Source organism: Cupressus sempervirens, chromosome 2 (genome assembly GCF_028749045.1).
Source record: "Cupressus sempervirens isolate cs-2001-9-10 chromosome 2, ASM2874904v1, whole genome shotgun sequence".
In the NCBI taxonomy this organism is placed as follows: Eukaryota; Viridiplantae; Streptophyta; class Pinopsida; order Cupressales; family Cupressaceae; genus Cupressus; species Cupressus sempervirens.
Window position 1 is genome coordinate 774,130,766 of NC_143119.1, and position 16,146 is coordinate 774,146,911.

At 33.3% G+C, this 16,146-nt stretch overlaps 1 protein-coding gene across 2 annotated transcripts in view; it reads right to left on the bottom strand.

The window, feature by feature from the left end:
• The window catches only part of LOC149575760 (DNA photolyase), a 194,320-nt gene extending 193,270 nt beyond the window's left edge, over nt 1-1,050 (bottom strand). For both annotated transcript variants that reach the window (XM_089815549.1, XM_089815548.1), the window contains exon 1: nt 508-1,050. In XM_089815549.1, coding sequence (XP_089671675.1) covers nt 508-889 — 382 coding nt within the window. In that variant the 5' untranslated portion in view covers nt 890-1,050. The remainder of the gene's footprint in view (nt 1-507) is intronic.
• Nucleotides 1,051-16,146: the final 15,096 nt, after the last annotated feature.

The following is a 16,146-nucleotide window of genomic DNA, read 5'->3' on the forward strand; positions in this document are numbered from 1 at the left end:
GTGCGACCAACAAAAGAATTAAATAAAGCAGCAGCTTGCGAGGGGGTGTAGGTTGGCTATAACAGACAAGAAAGTATTCTCTTTGCATACCGAACAGTACCTGTGAAAACAATTAATGCATTCAAGTTCACAGTGAGTAGGCACCAGTGCTGCAACTGTAAAAGGTATAAGAGTGTGTTGTATCTTCTTTTCGATATTATTATGAACTTCAAAATGATATTAAAAAGTATTTTTAGAAGAGTCTAAAATGGTGTAAAAAATGTCATTAAGACCAGCGGCAAAACGAAATATTAAATTAAAAAGCTAAAGAAATTCTAGACACTTCTTGAGGAAAAATTTATTGTTTAGCCAAAACAAACCTCTGTGAATGCTAAATCCTCGATTCAGGACTCAGATTAGCCAAAATGCAGAAACTTAAACCAGTAAATTTTACATAGAAACATTAATTGGTGCATGAAAAACCTTAAAATCGGGACTAAAATTAAACCAAAATGTATATGAGCTTACGAGAGCAAATGTCGCGGTCAAATACATAAACAGGAATTAGAGTCTTGAATTGGGATGCTCTAACAAGACCGGGATGGTCATCTATCCTCAAATCTTGCTTGAACCAAAGCAGAGCCACTTCCTCCTGCTTCCTTCCTCCTGAACTACTCTCGGTCACCCCAGTTGCCCGTATGTCTGCCCGGATGTCTCCCCTTCTATAAACTGAAGATAAATGTACGGAGTGTTTTAACTTGTTATGGATTCTTAAAATGTCATTGAGCTGATAACAATTGGCGGACGTTAACAATGTGGATCGATGCAAAAAACACTTGTTTTTCCTAATTACAGGTGGAGTTGCTACGTAAGCAGTCAGGGAATGGAGTCTGTGACAGGGGATTGGCATTTTTGAAGCTTAAATTTTGTATGGATTTTGCCACTAAATTTGAATGAAGGGCATGCGGCGGACAGTTAATAACATTGAAAATATGAATTCATTGAACCTACGTTTGCCCCCGCCAAAACAAAAATGTAGTTATTGTCATGTCGTGATTTTGGATCACGAGCAGGTTGAACCACACAAAGGTGGGATATATCCGGAAGGCAATAAAATCTTAAAACACTAATTAGGCTAATTAAATTAGCATACATATGATAATAATCTTAGTAGCCCCATAAATCAGCATACATATAAAGTTACTAGAGATGTTTAATTTTCAATTTTTAAATGCTGTCTTAATTTAAGAAAATATTAAAAATTTAGAGCGGCTTGTGTTGGCCCTTTATAGAGAAAATTCAAGTATAACTATTATTATTATTAAAAATAATATTAAGTTGAAGTTGAATGGGCTTTTGGTCTACTAGTGAAGTTGAATGGCTCACAAAGAGCCCACTAGGGATCAAGTCTTGTTGAGTGCAAGGCTCAAAGACATCGTAAGGGATGAGGCTTGGATTGTGCCTCGTACAAATTTGGCAACGTGGATGTTCCTTAGATAATAATAATAATAATATTAAGAGAAAAGACAACACAAATATTTACAATTTAATGTTGAGGCCTGGATTGTGCCTCGTACAAATTTGGCAACGTGGATGTTCCTTAGATAATAATAATAATATTAAGAGAAAAGACAACACAAATATTTACAATTTAATGTTGAGGCCTGGATTTGGCAACGTGGATGTTCCTTAGATAATAATAATAATATTAAGAGAAAAGACAACACAAATATTTACAATTTAATGTTGAGGCCTGGATTGTGCCTCGTACAAATTTGGCAACGTGGATGTTCCTTAGATAATAATAATAATATTAAGAGAAAAGACAACACAAATATTTACAATTTAATGTGATATTTTAATGAACTCGTTTAAGATCATTATTTTATATAATAATTATCATTATTAGATGGTAATATTATAATTAATAAATAAGAATGTAATGTACTATATATATATATATATATATATATATATATATATATATATATATATATATATATATATATATATATATATATATATATATATATATATATATATATATATATATATATATATATATAATGTACATTAAATATAATTATATAATTTATACTTATTATTAAAAAATATAATTATTTATAATAAATAATAGAATCGTTATTATGAATAATAATAGTTTTTATAGATGATAAACAATATTTATCATTATTTTAATATAGAATAATTATTATACATACAATTATACATAATAGTAGTTATCGTAATTATTACATATTTGGTTAGTTAACAAATATTCAGTTCAATAAGGCAAAAGGCTACAACACAGTGATAAATTGTCTGTCTCTTATATAGGAGTTATTGGGTTCAAGTCTACTTAAACCTAATAAATAATAATAAATCTCAACTTTGGCTTATTATCCATCAAAAAAATTCAATTGAATAATTACTATTATTATGTAATCATTAATAGTAAATAGAAGAATTATTAATTTAAATGATAATATACATTATTAATCATGAATATGATAATAAGTTATTTTCACTAGTCAATCCTTTTGACTAGAGCTATGAACCAATGGGTTCACATTGGGGGACCTCACCCCTGTGGTGGTATGAGCAAGTGATGACACATTAACACCTAGATTGTTTCATGTTGATATATACATTCTCCTCATTATTGCTTGGCTAATTGAGTGCCCCTTGTCACTTTGGTTAATTAAGTTCCTCCTTATCTCTCCTTGACTCCTTATCCCTCTATGACCCTTATTTCTCCATTACTTCGATCAATGAATCTTCTTATATCTTTCGTGTTCATTGTCTACAACTCCTTATCCCTCGTGTCTCCCAAAGCACTCTCACCATGATGGCACAATTTCACCCAACACTTCTCCATGAATCTATGCATGCATTTTTTATCTTGTCAATATCTCTACTCGAGCATTGTGTCAACCCTTTGTCAACAATTCCCAATAGTAATTCTAGTAAAAGACCATAAACAATAACAGTAACTATGGCAGCATTAATATCATGTGCCTTTTTATGGTGTTTGATCTCTAACCATTCTAGGCCACCATCCTTGTTATTTTCAACAATGGGCAAGTAAGAACTGAATCCATAACTACCCTTTCAATAGGCCTTGTGACTTACCGAGGAAAATATTTCACATTTTAACATTTAAATATCAATGATTCAAAGTTGAACTTTTTTCATTATTATTTGTCAAAATAATTACTATATTGTCACTACAATTATCTTCCAAAGAACTTCAACTTCTATTTTATTCTTCACAATATGAAGATTCTAATAGTACTACTACAATTTCAACTTCAATATAAAAACATTTTGATAGGAACATGATGCAATTGTGTCCTCTTGTTCAAGGGGTCAAAGATCTCACATGCTAGCTAAGGTTTCCTTGGCCACATAAATTAAAGGTAAAAATGTTATTTTTGATGATGAGGAAAATAAATCTTCTTGGGAAAAACAATACTTTTTTAATAAAGAAAAATAGTGAAGAAGAGGTCTATGAGGAGAAGGAAGAAGATGAAAAGGAGGTCAATTTTTATGAGGATAACATTGACTCAACAAACTGAGGGTTTCAATAATGAAGACTTTGAAATATTCTAGGAGGAAGGGGGTGATAGGTAAGAGATTCAAGAGAATGAAGATGGAGAGAGGGAACAACAAGGATGTTATCTTGAAGCTTAAGGAGAAGGTGAATTTGCTAGAAAATAAGATGGTTGACAAAAAAAAGGAAATGGAGGAAGCTACCATTTTCATCATAAAACTAACTAAATGAATGAATGGAGATTTTTAATGACATCCACAAGACCATTAGTCTAAAGGACCATGAATCATAGCCTTATACTAACTCCATATTCCTTTCTATGTACGATCTCCTGTTGTGGATTTTGGCAATAAAACTTGTAGTCTGCCTTATCATATCCTCATCAAATAAACTATGCATACTTATGTTAGCCCTTACGACGAACTTGTATTGGGCCCAAATGTCTTCATATGATATGCAATCGATGAGAAAGTGGCATTTAGTATTAATCACACCCTTTTCGTAAAACCTACAAATCATCTCCCCCTACTTCCCTTCCATCTTTTCCATCTACTTGTGTCGAATATGAGATGATGTGAACCTGTCCTCAACTAATCTACTAACACCCTAGCCTTCCCTTTAATATTTGATCCTAGGTAAGTTTGACCCCCATGTTCTCAAGATGTGTTGAACACCTTGATATAATATATCTTTTTTCGACTCATGTTATGAGACCACATAGAAGTTTGAATTTTTCTCATAACAAACTTCCTTATTTCCACATTGGTAGTAGGATGATCTTGAATAGAGCGATGATAGGTGATGGGGTATTAGTATGAATATCAAAATTTAAAAAGCATCTCAACAAGAAAGACGAGAATAGAAAAGTGAAAGGTCAGGGTCTTTGGGTTGGGCAGATGAACAGCTAGAAGGAACAACTAGAAGAAGGCCTTGGAGGACCTTGAAAAGAGTTGGGACCTCATCATTGTCCTTAATAATAATTTTAGTTAATCAAGTTCTCTATCTCCTACCTTTTTCTCTCTCTCTTTTCGAGTATGTGTACCCTTTTTGCTTTTAGCTCATGAACTTCATAGTATTTCAGTAGTTATCTCTAAAGACATTATGGTTAAGTATGGTAGTTGTATGTTTTGGTTAAATTTTTTAATCTTATTTTTGTAAGTAGGATTTATATAATCATTATCTAGATAGACTCGCAGACTTAGTAAGGTGAGAGCCAATATTGTTAAGTTTATGGTGTCTCCTTGTGTACTGTAAATGATGATCCACCAAGCCATGCGGAAACTCAAAAAAAATTAGACCTCTCGTGTATCATTTTAATCCCAATTTTCATGGAACATCTTGTCTCAATATCTAGCTTGGTAATATCAAAATCCTCAACATACAAATTAAAATTCCTAATGAAATAATAATCACAATGGTATTTCATAGAAGATTTCCAATCCAAAGATAAGAAATCATCTCTGTAGTTACTGGGAGAAGTAATCCATTGATCCAGTGAAGTCGCCAAAGTTTTAAAATAATTCAATTTACATATCCGCTATATGATACATTGATTACCCCATCAATTTCAAGAATTTAAAATAATGAAAGCATCATTTTACTTTTGATCAAATCAAATTTGATGATTCATACTATCGTGTACGCCATTGCTTATATATTTCAGATATGTATAGAGTTATTAATTCCTTGGTGGGGATACCAAATACAAACATTGACATCTTTAATTAGATCCAACACCAGCTGGAGTATAAACTATTTAGAATCTTTAGAGGGCCAAGATATTGGATAGGACTTTAATGAAGCATTGCGCATTGATGGCAACCTAAAACTACATTGATGATTGAGAGGAGATAATGAATGAATGAAGGATTTTAATGACATCCGCGAGACCAAACAACTATGATGGTGTGATTTATACCTCAAATGGATAAAGCGTTGGACATTTATCATAGATAAATAACTATTGTGTAGAAACTCATCGGTAATTGTTATCCTTTTGACCTATTAGTCCAAAAAGACAAGATTGTGTTGCTGGCATAATTTATTTCTCTGCACTGGATATTTCATTTTATTTTATGGATTATGAATTACGTTTTATGACGAAAGCATAAAAGAGGCAATGTATAATACAGATACAAAATGTTTTTCGAAAATGTAAGTTCATTTATTAAATGTCCATAGTGTTTCACACATGCCGTGAAACTAACCAATGAAAAAAGAAATACATCAGAATCAGAATTTTACATATAAATGCAAGTACAAAAAGAAGTAATGTAAAAGTAAAGGGTTCATAGGTGCCAGCCATTGCCTGGAATGATTGGCTTGCCGATGTTTGTCTGCACACTTGCTTTTGTCGTTTCGTCTTGCCATGCTCCCAGTCTAGATCCTGCAGATGCAAAAGTTTGAGTTAGAGCAAAATGATCTAAGCAATAACCGACAAGCTCAACCTTTACCTCATACATTGCATTTACATCTAAAAATCTCAAAAAAATAAAATCTTGATCCATTTTTTCTCGAACATGTTTGTTTCTTGTGAAGCATCCAAACTCTCACAAGTACGGGGATATAACTGTAGGCTCCCACGAGGGTTATTGAGCCCAGCGTACTTGTAAGAGATTAGAGCAACTAAGGAGGTTGAAAAAATAAACTTTCAGAGTCCATGATATCAATTAGTTAAATAAATGTGATACTGATCCAAACCAGGAACCCATTAAAGATTTGATAAAGCATCCATCAGATGTTCCTGAAGCACAAAATGGGACTACATAAGAACTCCTAAGATAGGATATAATCATGTTTGTCTTCCCTTAAGCTCAAAAAGTTCTTTACAGCCGAAAGAAAGAAATAGAAACTATTTGGAACCAAAGGTAGCCTCTGGATTCAAAGCCTCTGATTCCTCAGGAGGCTGGTAGATTCAGCAAGAAAATCCTTCTACGAAGAAGAAATCTTCGAGAGATTCAGGAAAACCAGAGAAAAAAAAAATTCCAGAATGGCATAGTGCTAAAAGCAAATACATACTACCTCAGGCGGATTGAAAGAAAATGGATAAAAGAAAGATAATATGCAAGAAAACATAAGATCTGGTTGTTTTTTTTTAAACCCAGAAAGGAGAATATCATGATTTATTTATTTTTGCACTTGAAGAAACATTCTGCCAGCAAAAAACCAAAATGTGTTTTGCAAAAGTCACCTGCAAATATATGATGAAACATTGCATTTTTGTTTACAACAGATGGAAAAACGCATCTAGAAAAGAAAATCAGAAACCTGGTTTTAAAAAGAAAACGCCCAGAATAGTGATTTATAAAGCAATAATTCATACAGCAGGAGGAAATCGTGCTTCCAACACGAAATAACAACTGAAAAAATACTGATGTATACCAAAAACATGCTTTGCAAAAGTTACCCGCGAAGTATGTGATCGAAAATGGCATCATTAACTTGAAAAATACCCATAAATCATTGCTTCTAGCACTAAGCCATAGTGCAGTCAACAGTATGATGGCAACTTCATAATCTGAATGCTCTTTCAGGCATTGTCATGGTGAATATAAAAATAATAATTTCTTCAGCAAACCCTAGCCGACCCCTTAACCTACAGCTCTCCAGGCATTTGCATTTTTGCAAATGATTTTAGGTTTGCAACATGAGATGTTCATAAAAGCAAGTCCCATGTCGGATTTCATAAAATTTTGAAATTCGACATTTTGATGGGATCTCTTTTTTTATTTCACAAATGTTGTGTCATGTATAATGCCATGGGGGGGGGGGGTGGGGGGGGGGATTTAGTGAGACACTTTATATCATAGCTTATTTAAAATGTATTCACATTTGCATAGTTTTGAATAAGTAAACTATTTAGTGGTCATTTAAAACCATGAAAATAGGTTTGTTTATTTTTAGAAAATGCATTTAAAGACTAAGCCATGTTTATCTTGTCATTTGATGGAGATATTTGAAAATCATGAGTCAGTTTCAAAATAGGTGCAAGGAATATAGGAGACCAAGGTCGAATTTGACCTTGTCTTATCAGTTGGAGAGTCTTCATGGTCATTTGGAGAGTTTTATGGGCAATTTATGATGAGTCATAAGGTTGTTATGACTTAGGAGATATTTTCAGAAGTGGAACTTTATGATGGAAGTTTCTAAGCCCTTTTTCTGAGGCTTTTTTCTAGCATCCGACCTCAGAGGTTGTGGAAAGTGATTGAGTGGGTGAGGAGCTCATTTTTGATAGAGTTCTAATTGGTGATTTGAAAAGAACTTAGTGAAAATTTTGTTCCTGGATCTTTTTGGCATCATTTCTTTGTAGCTCATTATCACTGAATATCAATATATTTAGCAGGTATTTCTTCCATTTTGCAGAGTTTTTTCCTACTCATTACTGCATTCAGTATGACATGTGATTGATGAAACAAAAAATGCAGATGTTTTTCCCTTTTAAAAATTCTATTTTTTGTAGTTTTCTGTCTCACTTACCTTCATCTTTCTGCAAGTGACTTTTAGTGCAAGTTATTAACTGTGTTGTAGAGGTGACAAATACTGACTTGTAAAAAAAAATCATCTTTTTTTGCTAGTGTTTACACCGTTCATACCTGTTAATGAAATATTTATGCACAAAGGTCCATAATAGGTTGTGATTTTTTTTCTCTGCATTTTGAAAACAAGTACTTGTCACAGAGTAATTTACCTTCTTTAAGGGTTTTATTCTAATGTTCAAGGTCATTTTTTTTCATAAGGATTATATTTTCTTCCCTTTTCCCTAAAAGTAAATATTTTGTTGTGTGAGAAAGTTAGGAGCCGGCCTTATTTGGAGATTCACTTCTTATACAGTTCACCCACAACTTATAAGTGTTTCCATTGTTCCTCTTGAAATTATAGGTTTTATCAAGCTTTTTTTTAAAGGGTGTAATTTCAAGAGATAACAGTAATAATTATTACCAAGTCTGTAGTGAGCGACGTCAAAAATATATTTTCTAGATCCACCTACTAACAAGAAAATACCATAAATACATTAAATAAGGGTGACCCTTGTTGGCTAGCAGATGGCTCAAACATCACACACCAAGGCTTGATTCTTAGGCTAAAAGTGCTAAATAGTCAAAGTTTACTTAATTTTCCAAGCTTAATTTATTCCTTAGTGTATGGTGTTTAAGGATGGTCGTTGGCTAACCCGACAAACAAAGGAGTACATGCGAAATGGGAGAATAGGTATATTTCCCATAACCATATGAGGTTGTTACCCTTCAATTATCTAGAGAGCACAAGAACCTTGACTGTGATTTGAATTCCTACAAATAATTTAGCACAATCAATATTTTTTATGAAGTTTAAATAGCTTGGACTTGCAATCAAACTCAGAGATTCTTCAATCTAAGTAGAAAAAAATAGCTAGATTCTCATTTGATTCCAAAATTGGTTTCTCCTAAGTCAATCCTAGAATTGACTTCTCCTACAGTCGATCACAGAATTGACTTCTACAATCGATCACAATATTGTGTGGTCCTCCTATCTAACATAAAATTAATTACTTCAAACGAACTCAAAATTGTACGTTGATCATTACACTAAAATTGGAAGTAGAAGAAATGTTACTTAAGAGGAGTTATCCTCTTTGAAATGATATAATATATGCTTTATTTTTTTTATTTTTATTTAAATTAAAGAAAGAAAGTATAAGTCAAACGGAGAAGAGGAAGAAATGACCTTTCAGAAGGCCTCAACTCAAAAAGAAGAAATTAAAAATACTTGAAGAACCTCTATAAACTATGAAGACTTCATACTAGTTTCTACATCCACTTGGATGAATAATCCCAAATTGATAACCATTCCAAACGTAACTAAGTCATTGTCATATTCCAAATGGAAGGAAGTAGATGCCAAAATATGCAACAAGATAATGAAATTTGGAATAGGCTAATTATATGAGTTATGTATTGCTAAGTGAAAGTAATTTATATATGCATATACTTTGGACTGATTGGTCATTTGAGGCATTAGATGGTCACTTTAGACATAGAAGTTGATGACTAACTAAGTTAGAGGTTGATAGCATTCCTAGATGATTATCACTCATTAGACTTGATAGTTATTGAAAACTCTATAAAATGGAATGAGTGAGAATTTTACATTGCAGGGGGGAATAATAATTACCAATATTCCATTCCCCATTTGAACCATCTTTAAAGGAAACATGTCTGAGAAGGGACATCATCAAAGTTCCTAGTTGAACCATTATTTAATTTGATACATATAGACCCTCATTGGAGAAACTTGTATCAAGAATGTTGATATACAAATAAGTATTCATTATCTGAGTATTACATTTTGTAGTCTATCTCTTATTTTCTATATATACTATAAGAGTTATCCTTGATCTTTACCTTTGTCTCTGAGGTTGTTTGTGTAGGAAAATAAGGTTGTTACTTTACACATACTACCAAATATTGTGCAAAACTCAATCTTATGATAGCAACTATAAAGAAGTTGTGATCTAGAATTCATGAATCATCTGATGATAAGGTTGGATGAAGTAAGGCTCTTGAAGTGAATACCCTTGAAGATTGAGATTATGAGTCTATTATACTATGATAAGAGGGAGTTTGACACTAGATTATGAAGGTTGCCTCTTACTTTAAATATCCTTGGACAATACTAAATGTAGTCTATTAGATAACAACCTTGATCTAAGGGACAACAAAGTAGTCTCCATTACAATAAGTATCACAATCTTGGGTATGCTCTGGGACATAAATTTAATGTAGTTTATTGCGATACATTAATTATTATGATTTTCAAAATATTATGGGACAACAAATTAATGAAGTATATCATGATAATAGATCAAGAACCCAAGAACAACAAATATAGTATCATGATCTTTGTCACATTCCGGGACAAGAACTTAATGTAGTCTATCATGATCTCTGGTATATTCTAGAACAACAATTTAGTGTAGTCCATCATGATAACGGGTAAAGCCATTGTTAAGATCATCACCTTACAATAGTGACCTCACAAATACATCAATGAAAGATTGTTGCCTTTCATGACATAATCCACATATGCAAAATAGAAACTCTCATGATATCCACCATGAACCAAGTTAGAGATGGATACACCATAGCTAAGAAGAATGTATTATAAGTGATTTCACCTCAAAATTCTCCCTCTAAATCTGTTGACTTTTTCCAATCAAGCTTGCTTCTAATAGAACATCAAACTCCCTCTAAATCTGATATCAACCTTCTAACCTCCTTGACAAGGTTGCCTCTTATGAAGTGTTAGATTTACCATAACTAATATTGATTAGCATAGAGACATGTGTCTTCTACTCCTATTTATATGCATTTAGATCTTCACTTGGAAAACACATAAAAATATAGATAGTGCCATCACATTTTTAGTGAGCTCAAAGAGACAAATGTGGAGGAAAGATAAGTTGAAATGAAAGAGTCTTTTTCCAAAATTGAACTCTCTAAATGTATTTGCATGCAAAAAATCAATAGCTTTTGACCATTTCAAAGTTGCAAATCTAAATTTGCATGCTCAAATAATTGGACCTTTTTTTATGTTGAAGCCAAAATACAACCTAGAAAACCTTTGAAATGCAAAACATTTTTTCATACATGTTCTTGAGGCGTTTTTTTATTATAAAAACGTGCTCTCCAAATGCCAAAACATGGACCATTTTTAAAGACAAAGGGCAAAAAAGTGGTTTTAAAATGCCAAAATAAGCTTCCAAATGCAAAAATGGCCCTTGTCGATGGATCATTCAAGTTGGATATGCTTCTCTAGGCATTTTTAGAAAAAAATTGCCCTTGGATTATCGAATCTTGAGCCATTTTTGGCTTAGGAATAAAAATATGTGAGCCCCAAATGCACTTGCATGCATCTTCGTGCCAAAATAAACTCTAAATGTGTTGTTGTTGTGTTATTTCTCTTTCAAATGCCCTCTATAATGCAAGTTGGAGTCAAAATAGACTCTATAATGGTTATTACATGCAATATTTGGAGAAAAATGCATATTTTTGGTGCAAATTACACTCTCAATGCCTCATTACATGTCTAAAATATGTAACACATGCCATGCTTTAGGCATTTTTGCCCTTGAGGAGCAAAAATGTGGTTTTGAGATGCCTTTACTAGTGTTACAGTGCAAAGTACAATGAAGGGTACTCCCCTTAATACCACAACAAACAATAGAAACATAGAACAACACAAATTGGGAGAACAAAATGTGGGCTTCTTATTATCAATGCAAATGTGGAATTAAAGAGTTACCATATGCAAACCCACATGGGCACCTTCCTTACAACAATTTACAAGACAAAGCTATGAATATCACCCAGAATTGCCCTAAACAAGTTACAAGCCTTCCTTATATAGGCAATATTTATGCCCAAGAATGTTCTAGACACTAAAACCTAACCCTTAAGACCGACCAACCTCATATTTTATCATTTCATTACACTTTATTACATATGATTGACTCAAGACAATTTACAAATTATATTTTCAGATGGGTCCACTTCTGGAGACCATAACTAGCAAACCGTTGATCTGATGGATTATTATAATCCCATTCTGAAATCCTCGACTAGCAATCTACAACAACTTATCACACAAGCATCCATTAACTTAGGTTTCACCTCATTTTAGATCCATTTAGGCCTTTATCACTTGACCTAAAGTTTGGATAGCCAAAATTCATGTAAAAAATATGCAATAACTGTACCAATACATATGATATTGTCAAAGACGAAACTCCACATATGATATTAGAACAATCCGAGCACATAATACCTACTTACTAAAACTAGCAAGCTCCCACAAATAGCAACTTTGTATAGGAACAACTCTTATTGAAAACACAAAAACTGGAAATAAAAATATTTTTGGGTGATGCAAGATTGCCCTTACACCTAGGATGCCCCTGCATCAGACACCCAGGATAATTTGAGAAGTAGCCCTATCATGTCTCAGGTAGTTAGAGGAAAACCAAGATGGTCAACCTCCTCCCGTGCTAGCCATGATGAATCCTCCACTGGCCTCCCTTTCCATTTGACCAGATACTCTTCATCTATTTTGTTCCTTGTGCTTCTTCCCTCACGATTGTCTAATATCTCCTCAATCTCCTATGTAGCTGAAGTAGATGTTGAAATACTCCACTATGCTTTTGCAACTTCATCTCCATCACCTCCCTTATAATATTCTATCAAATTTGAAATGTTAAACACTAGTGAAATATACAATTCAATAGGCAACTCTACTTCATATACATTTCTAGAATCATGCTTTTTCACAATATTGTATGGTCCAAACTTCTTCATTTTCATCTTATTATATGTACCTACTAGATATCTCTCATTTCTCAATTGGACCATGACTTCATCTCCAATATGAAATTCCTTATACATCTTTTTCACATTTTCTTTAGCCTTATATTGTGTATTCATCTTTGCAATTTTCTTCCCCACCTCCTCATGGATGTTCTTCAAATGCTTAATAAAGTTTTATGCTTCAACTGTACTTATTTCTCCTTTTTCCAATTACCTCAATTCAGAAGCATTTATGGGACTACTCCCAAATACAATCTAGAATGGTGATTTACCAATATTCCTGTTGACATAATTATTATATGCAAATTTTTCCTATAGTAAAATTAGATCCCAACCGTTTGCCTTATCTCCAACCAAACATCTCAACAAGTTTCCCAAACTCCTATTCACAACTTTTATCTATCCATCAGTCTATGGATGATGTGATGGACTGAACTTCAAATCTATCTTCAATTTCTTCACAATGTATGCTAGAAATACCCAACAAACTTGGTATCCTGATCTGAAACTATGCTCTTTGGAAGACCATGCAGTCTCACCACTTCTTTGAAAATGAAGTCCACCACATGAGCAACATCACTAGTCTTCTTGCAGGGAATGAAATATGTCATCTTTGAAAATCTTTCAACCACTACAAATATTGAATCATGCCCTCACTATGTCCTTGGTAAACCAAGAATGAAATTCAATTTGACATCATCCCATGGCTTCTCAGGTATAGGTAATGACGAATATAACAATGTATTTTGCTTCACTCCTTTTGTCATTAGACATACTCTACAACTCTGCACAAAATTCTTGACATCTTGCTGTAACTATGGCCAATAATAATTCTCAACAACCAAAGCAATAGTTTTATCTCTATCAAAGTGTTTAATAAATCATCCACTATGTTTCTCCTTGATGATATTCTCTCTCATATAACTTATGGGAATGTACAACTAACTACCCTTGAACAACATACTATCTTGGATTATGAAATCCAACCACTTTTTCCTACCAAGTGTGATAGGTTTTGTAAAATCTTTCCAAGCTTCACCAAACTCGAGATCCTCCGAATTGAAATTCTTGAGTTCCTTGAACCTCACCACCTCAATTTGCATTTCTATTAGCAAAACTTGTCTTCTACTAAGAGCATCTGCAGCTCTATTAGACTTCTCACTCCTATGTTTTAAAAAAAATGTTAGACTTCTCACTCCTATGTTTTAAAACAAATGTAAAACTCTACAAAATGCAATCCACTTCAAATGCCTTTGATTCAATTTTCCTTGACTATTCAAATATTTCAAAGCTTGATGATCAATATTCAAAACAAACTCCCTAAGAAGAAGATAATGTCTCCACTTCTTCAATGCCCAAACTATAGCATAAAATTCCTAATCATAAACGTAATACTTTCTTTTGGCATCATTCAATTTCTTATTGAAATAAGCAACATGTCTACCTTCTTGGCTCAAAACAACTCCTATTGTAGTACCAATAGCATCACAATCTACTTGAAACACCTTATTAAAATATGGAAGTGCTAAAACAAGATGCTCTATAAATTTATATTTCAACATATTAAAACTCTTATTTGATCCTAAAGTCCACTTAAATTCTTTCCTATCTCCTCTCATGGTTTTAGTTAAAGATCTACAAATATTGCTAAAACCGCTGATAAACTTTCTATAAAAACTAGCTAGTCCATGAAAATATCTTACCTCTATTGCACTCCTTAGAGTAGGACATTCAAGGACAGCCTTCACTTTCTTAGGGCCCATTTTCAGACCTTTTTTCATTACTACAAATCCCAAGTACACCAACTCTTTCTTCACAAAACTACATTTCTTCAAATTTATTATCAACTTTTCTTCCCTGAACTTGTCAAACACCTTACAAATCTACATCAAATGCTCCTCTAATGTCTTACTAAAGATCAAAATATTGTATAGGTAAATAATGACAAACTTACCCAAAAACTCCTTTAGTACCTCATTCATGAGCCTTATGCAAGTACCTCATTCATGAACCTCATGCAAGTGTTCAGTTCATCGGTTAGCCCAAAATGTATTACTAACCACTTGTATAATCATTCCCTTCTCTTGAAGGTAGTCTTCCACTCATCTCCTTCTCTGATGTGAATATGATAGTACCCACTCTTTAGATCTATCTTTGTGAAATACACAACTTCACTCAAACAATCCATAACAGTATCCATCTGTGGCAATAGAAATTTGTATTTGATTGTGATATTATTGATAGCTTGAGAATTTGTACACATCCTCCATCCTCCATTCTTCTTAGGTTCTAATACCACTGGTACAACACATGAACTTAGACTCTCTCGAATCAATCCCTTCTACAACAACTCATGAACTTGTTTGTTCATCTCTTCACTTTCTACTGGTGTCATTATTTGTGTTGCCTTGTTTGGAAAACTAGCTCTTGGATCAAGTTCGTCTGGTGGTTGATCTTCCTCACTGTAGATAATCCATCAAGTATATTATCTAACACTATATCTAAAAATTATTCCAACAAATCTGCAACTTTTTTAGGTACCTCCTCCACTTCTTCTTTACCATCTTTTGGAATTACAACAAAACAAATATGCTCACACCTCAATCCTTGAGAAATTTCTTTCCATCAATAAAACATATTCTGGCAGCACTACATACCTTTTCTTCTTTCTCCTCATTGGCTTCAACTTATAGTTTACTCCATCCTTTGTCAGAGTGTAGGTATTTGCATACCCATCATGTACAACATGCCTGACAAACTACCATGACCTACCTAGAAACATATGACATATGTCCATAGGTATGATATCACTAAGCACCTCATCCTGGTAGATCCCAATGTTGAACTTCTCTAGGAACTACTCATTGAACATAACCTTGTGGTCATCTTGAACCCAAGAAATACGATATGGATGTAGGTGTTTTTTCCTCTTCAACTTTAACTTTGTGACCATCTTTTTTGGTACTAGATTATCAAGGTTTCCACCATTAATGATCACATCACAACACTTATCTTCACACTTGCACCTTGTGTGAAATAAACTCCTCCTTTGATCAGGTTTATTCTCACCACTTAACAAGACTCTTCTGTTAACCAAGACTTCTCCTCTTTCACCATCTTCAAAATGTGAGGATTTGACATATTCATCAACATGCACACCTCTGTCCAGGCCTTTCATTCTTCTATCAATCCTTCCTTGGTGTTGGGAACACTCAGATTTTCTACACCCTTCTTCTCCGCAATAAAAACATTTTCCACAAAAACCTCCTCTTTTAG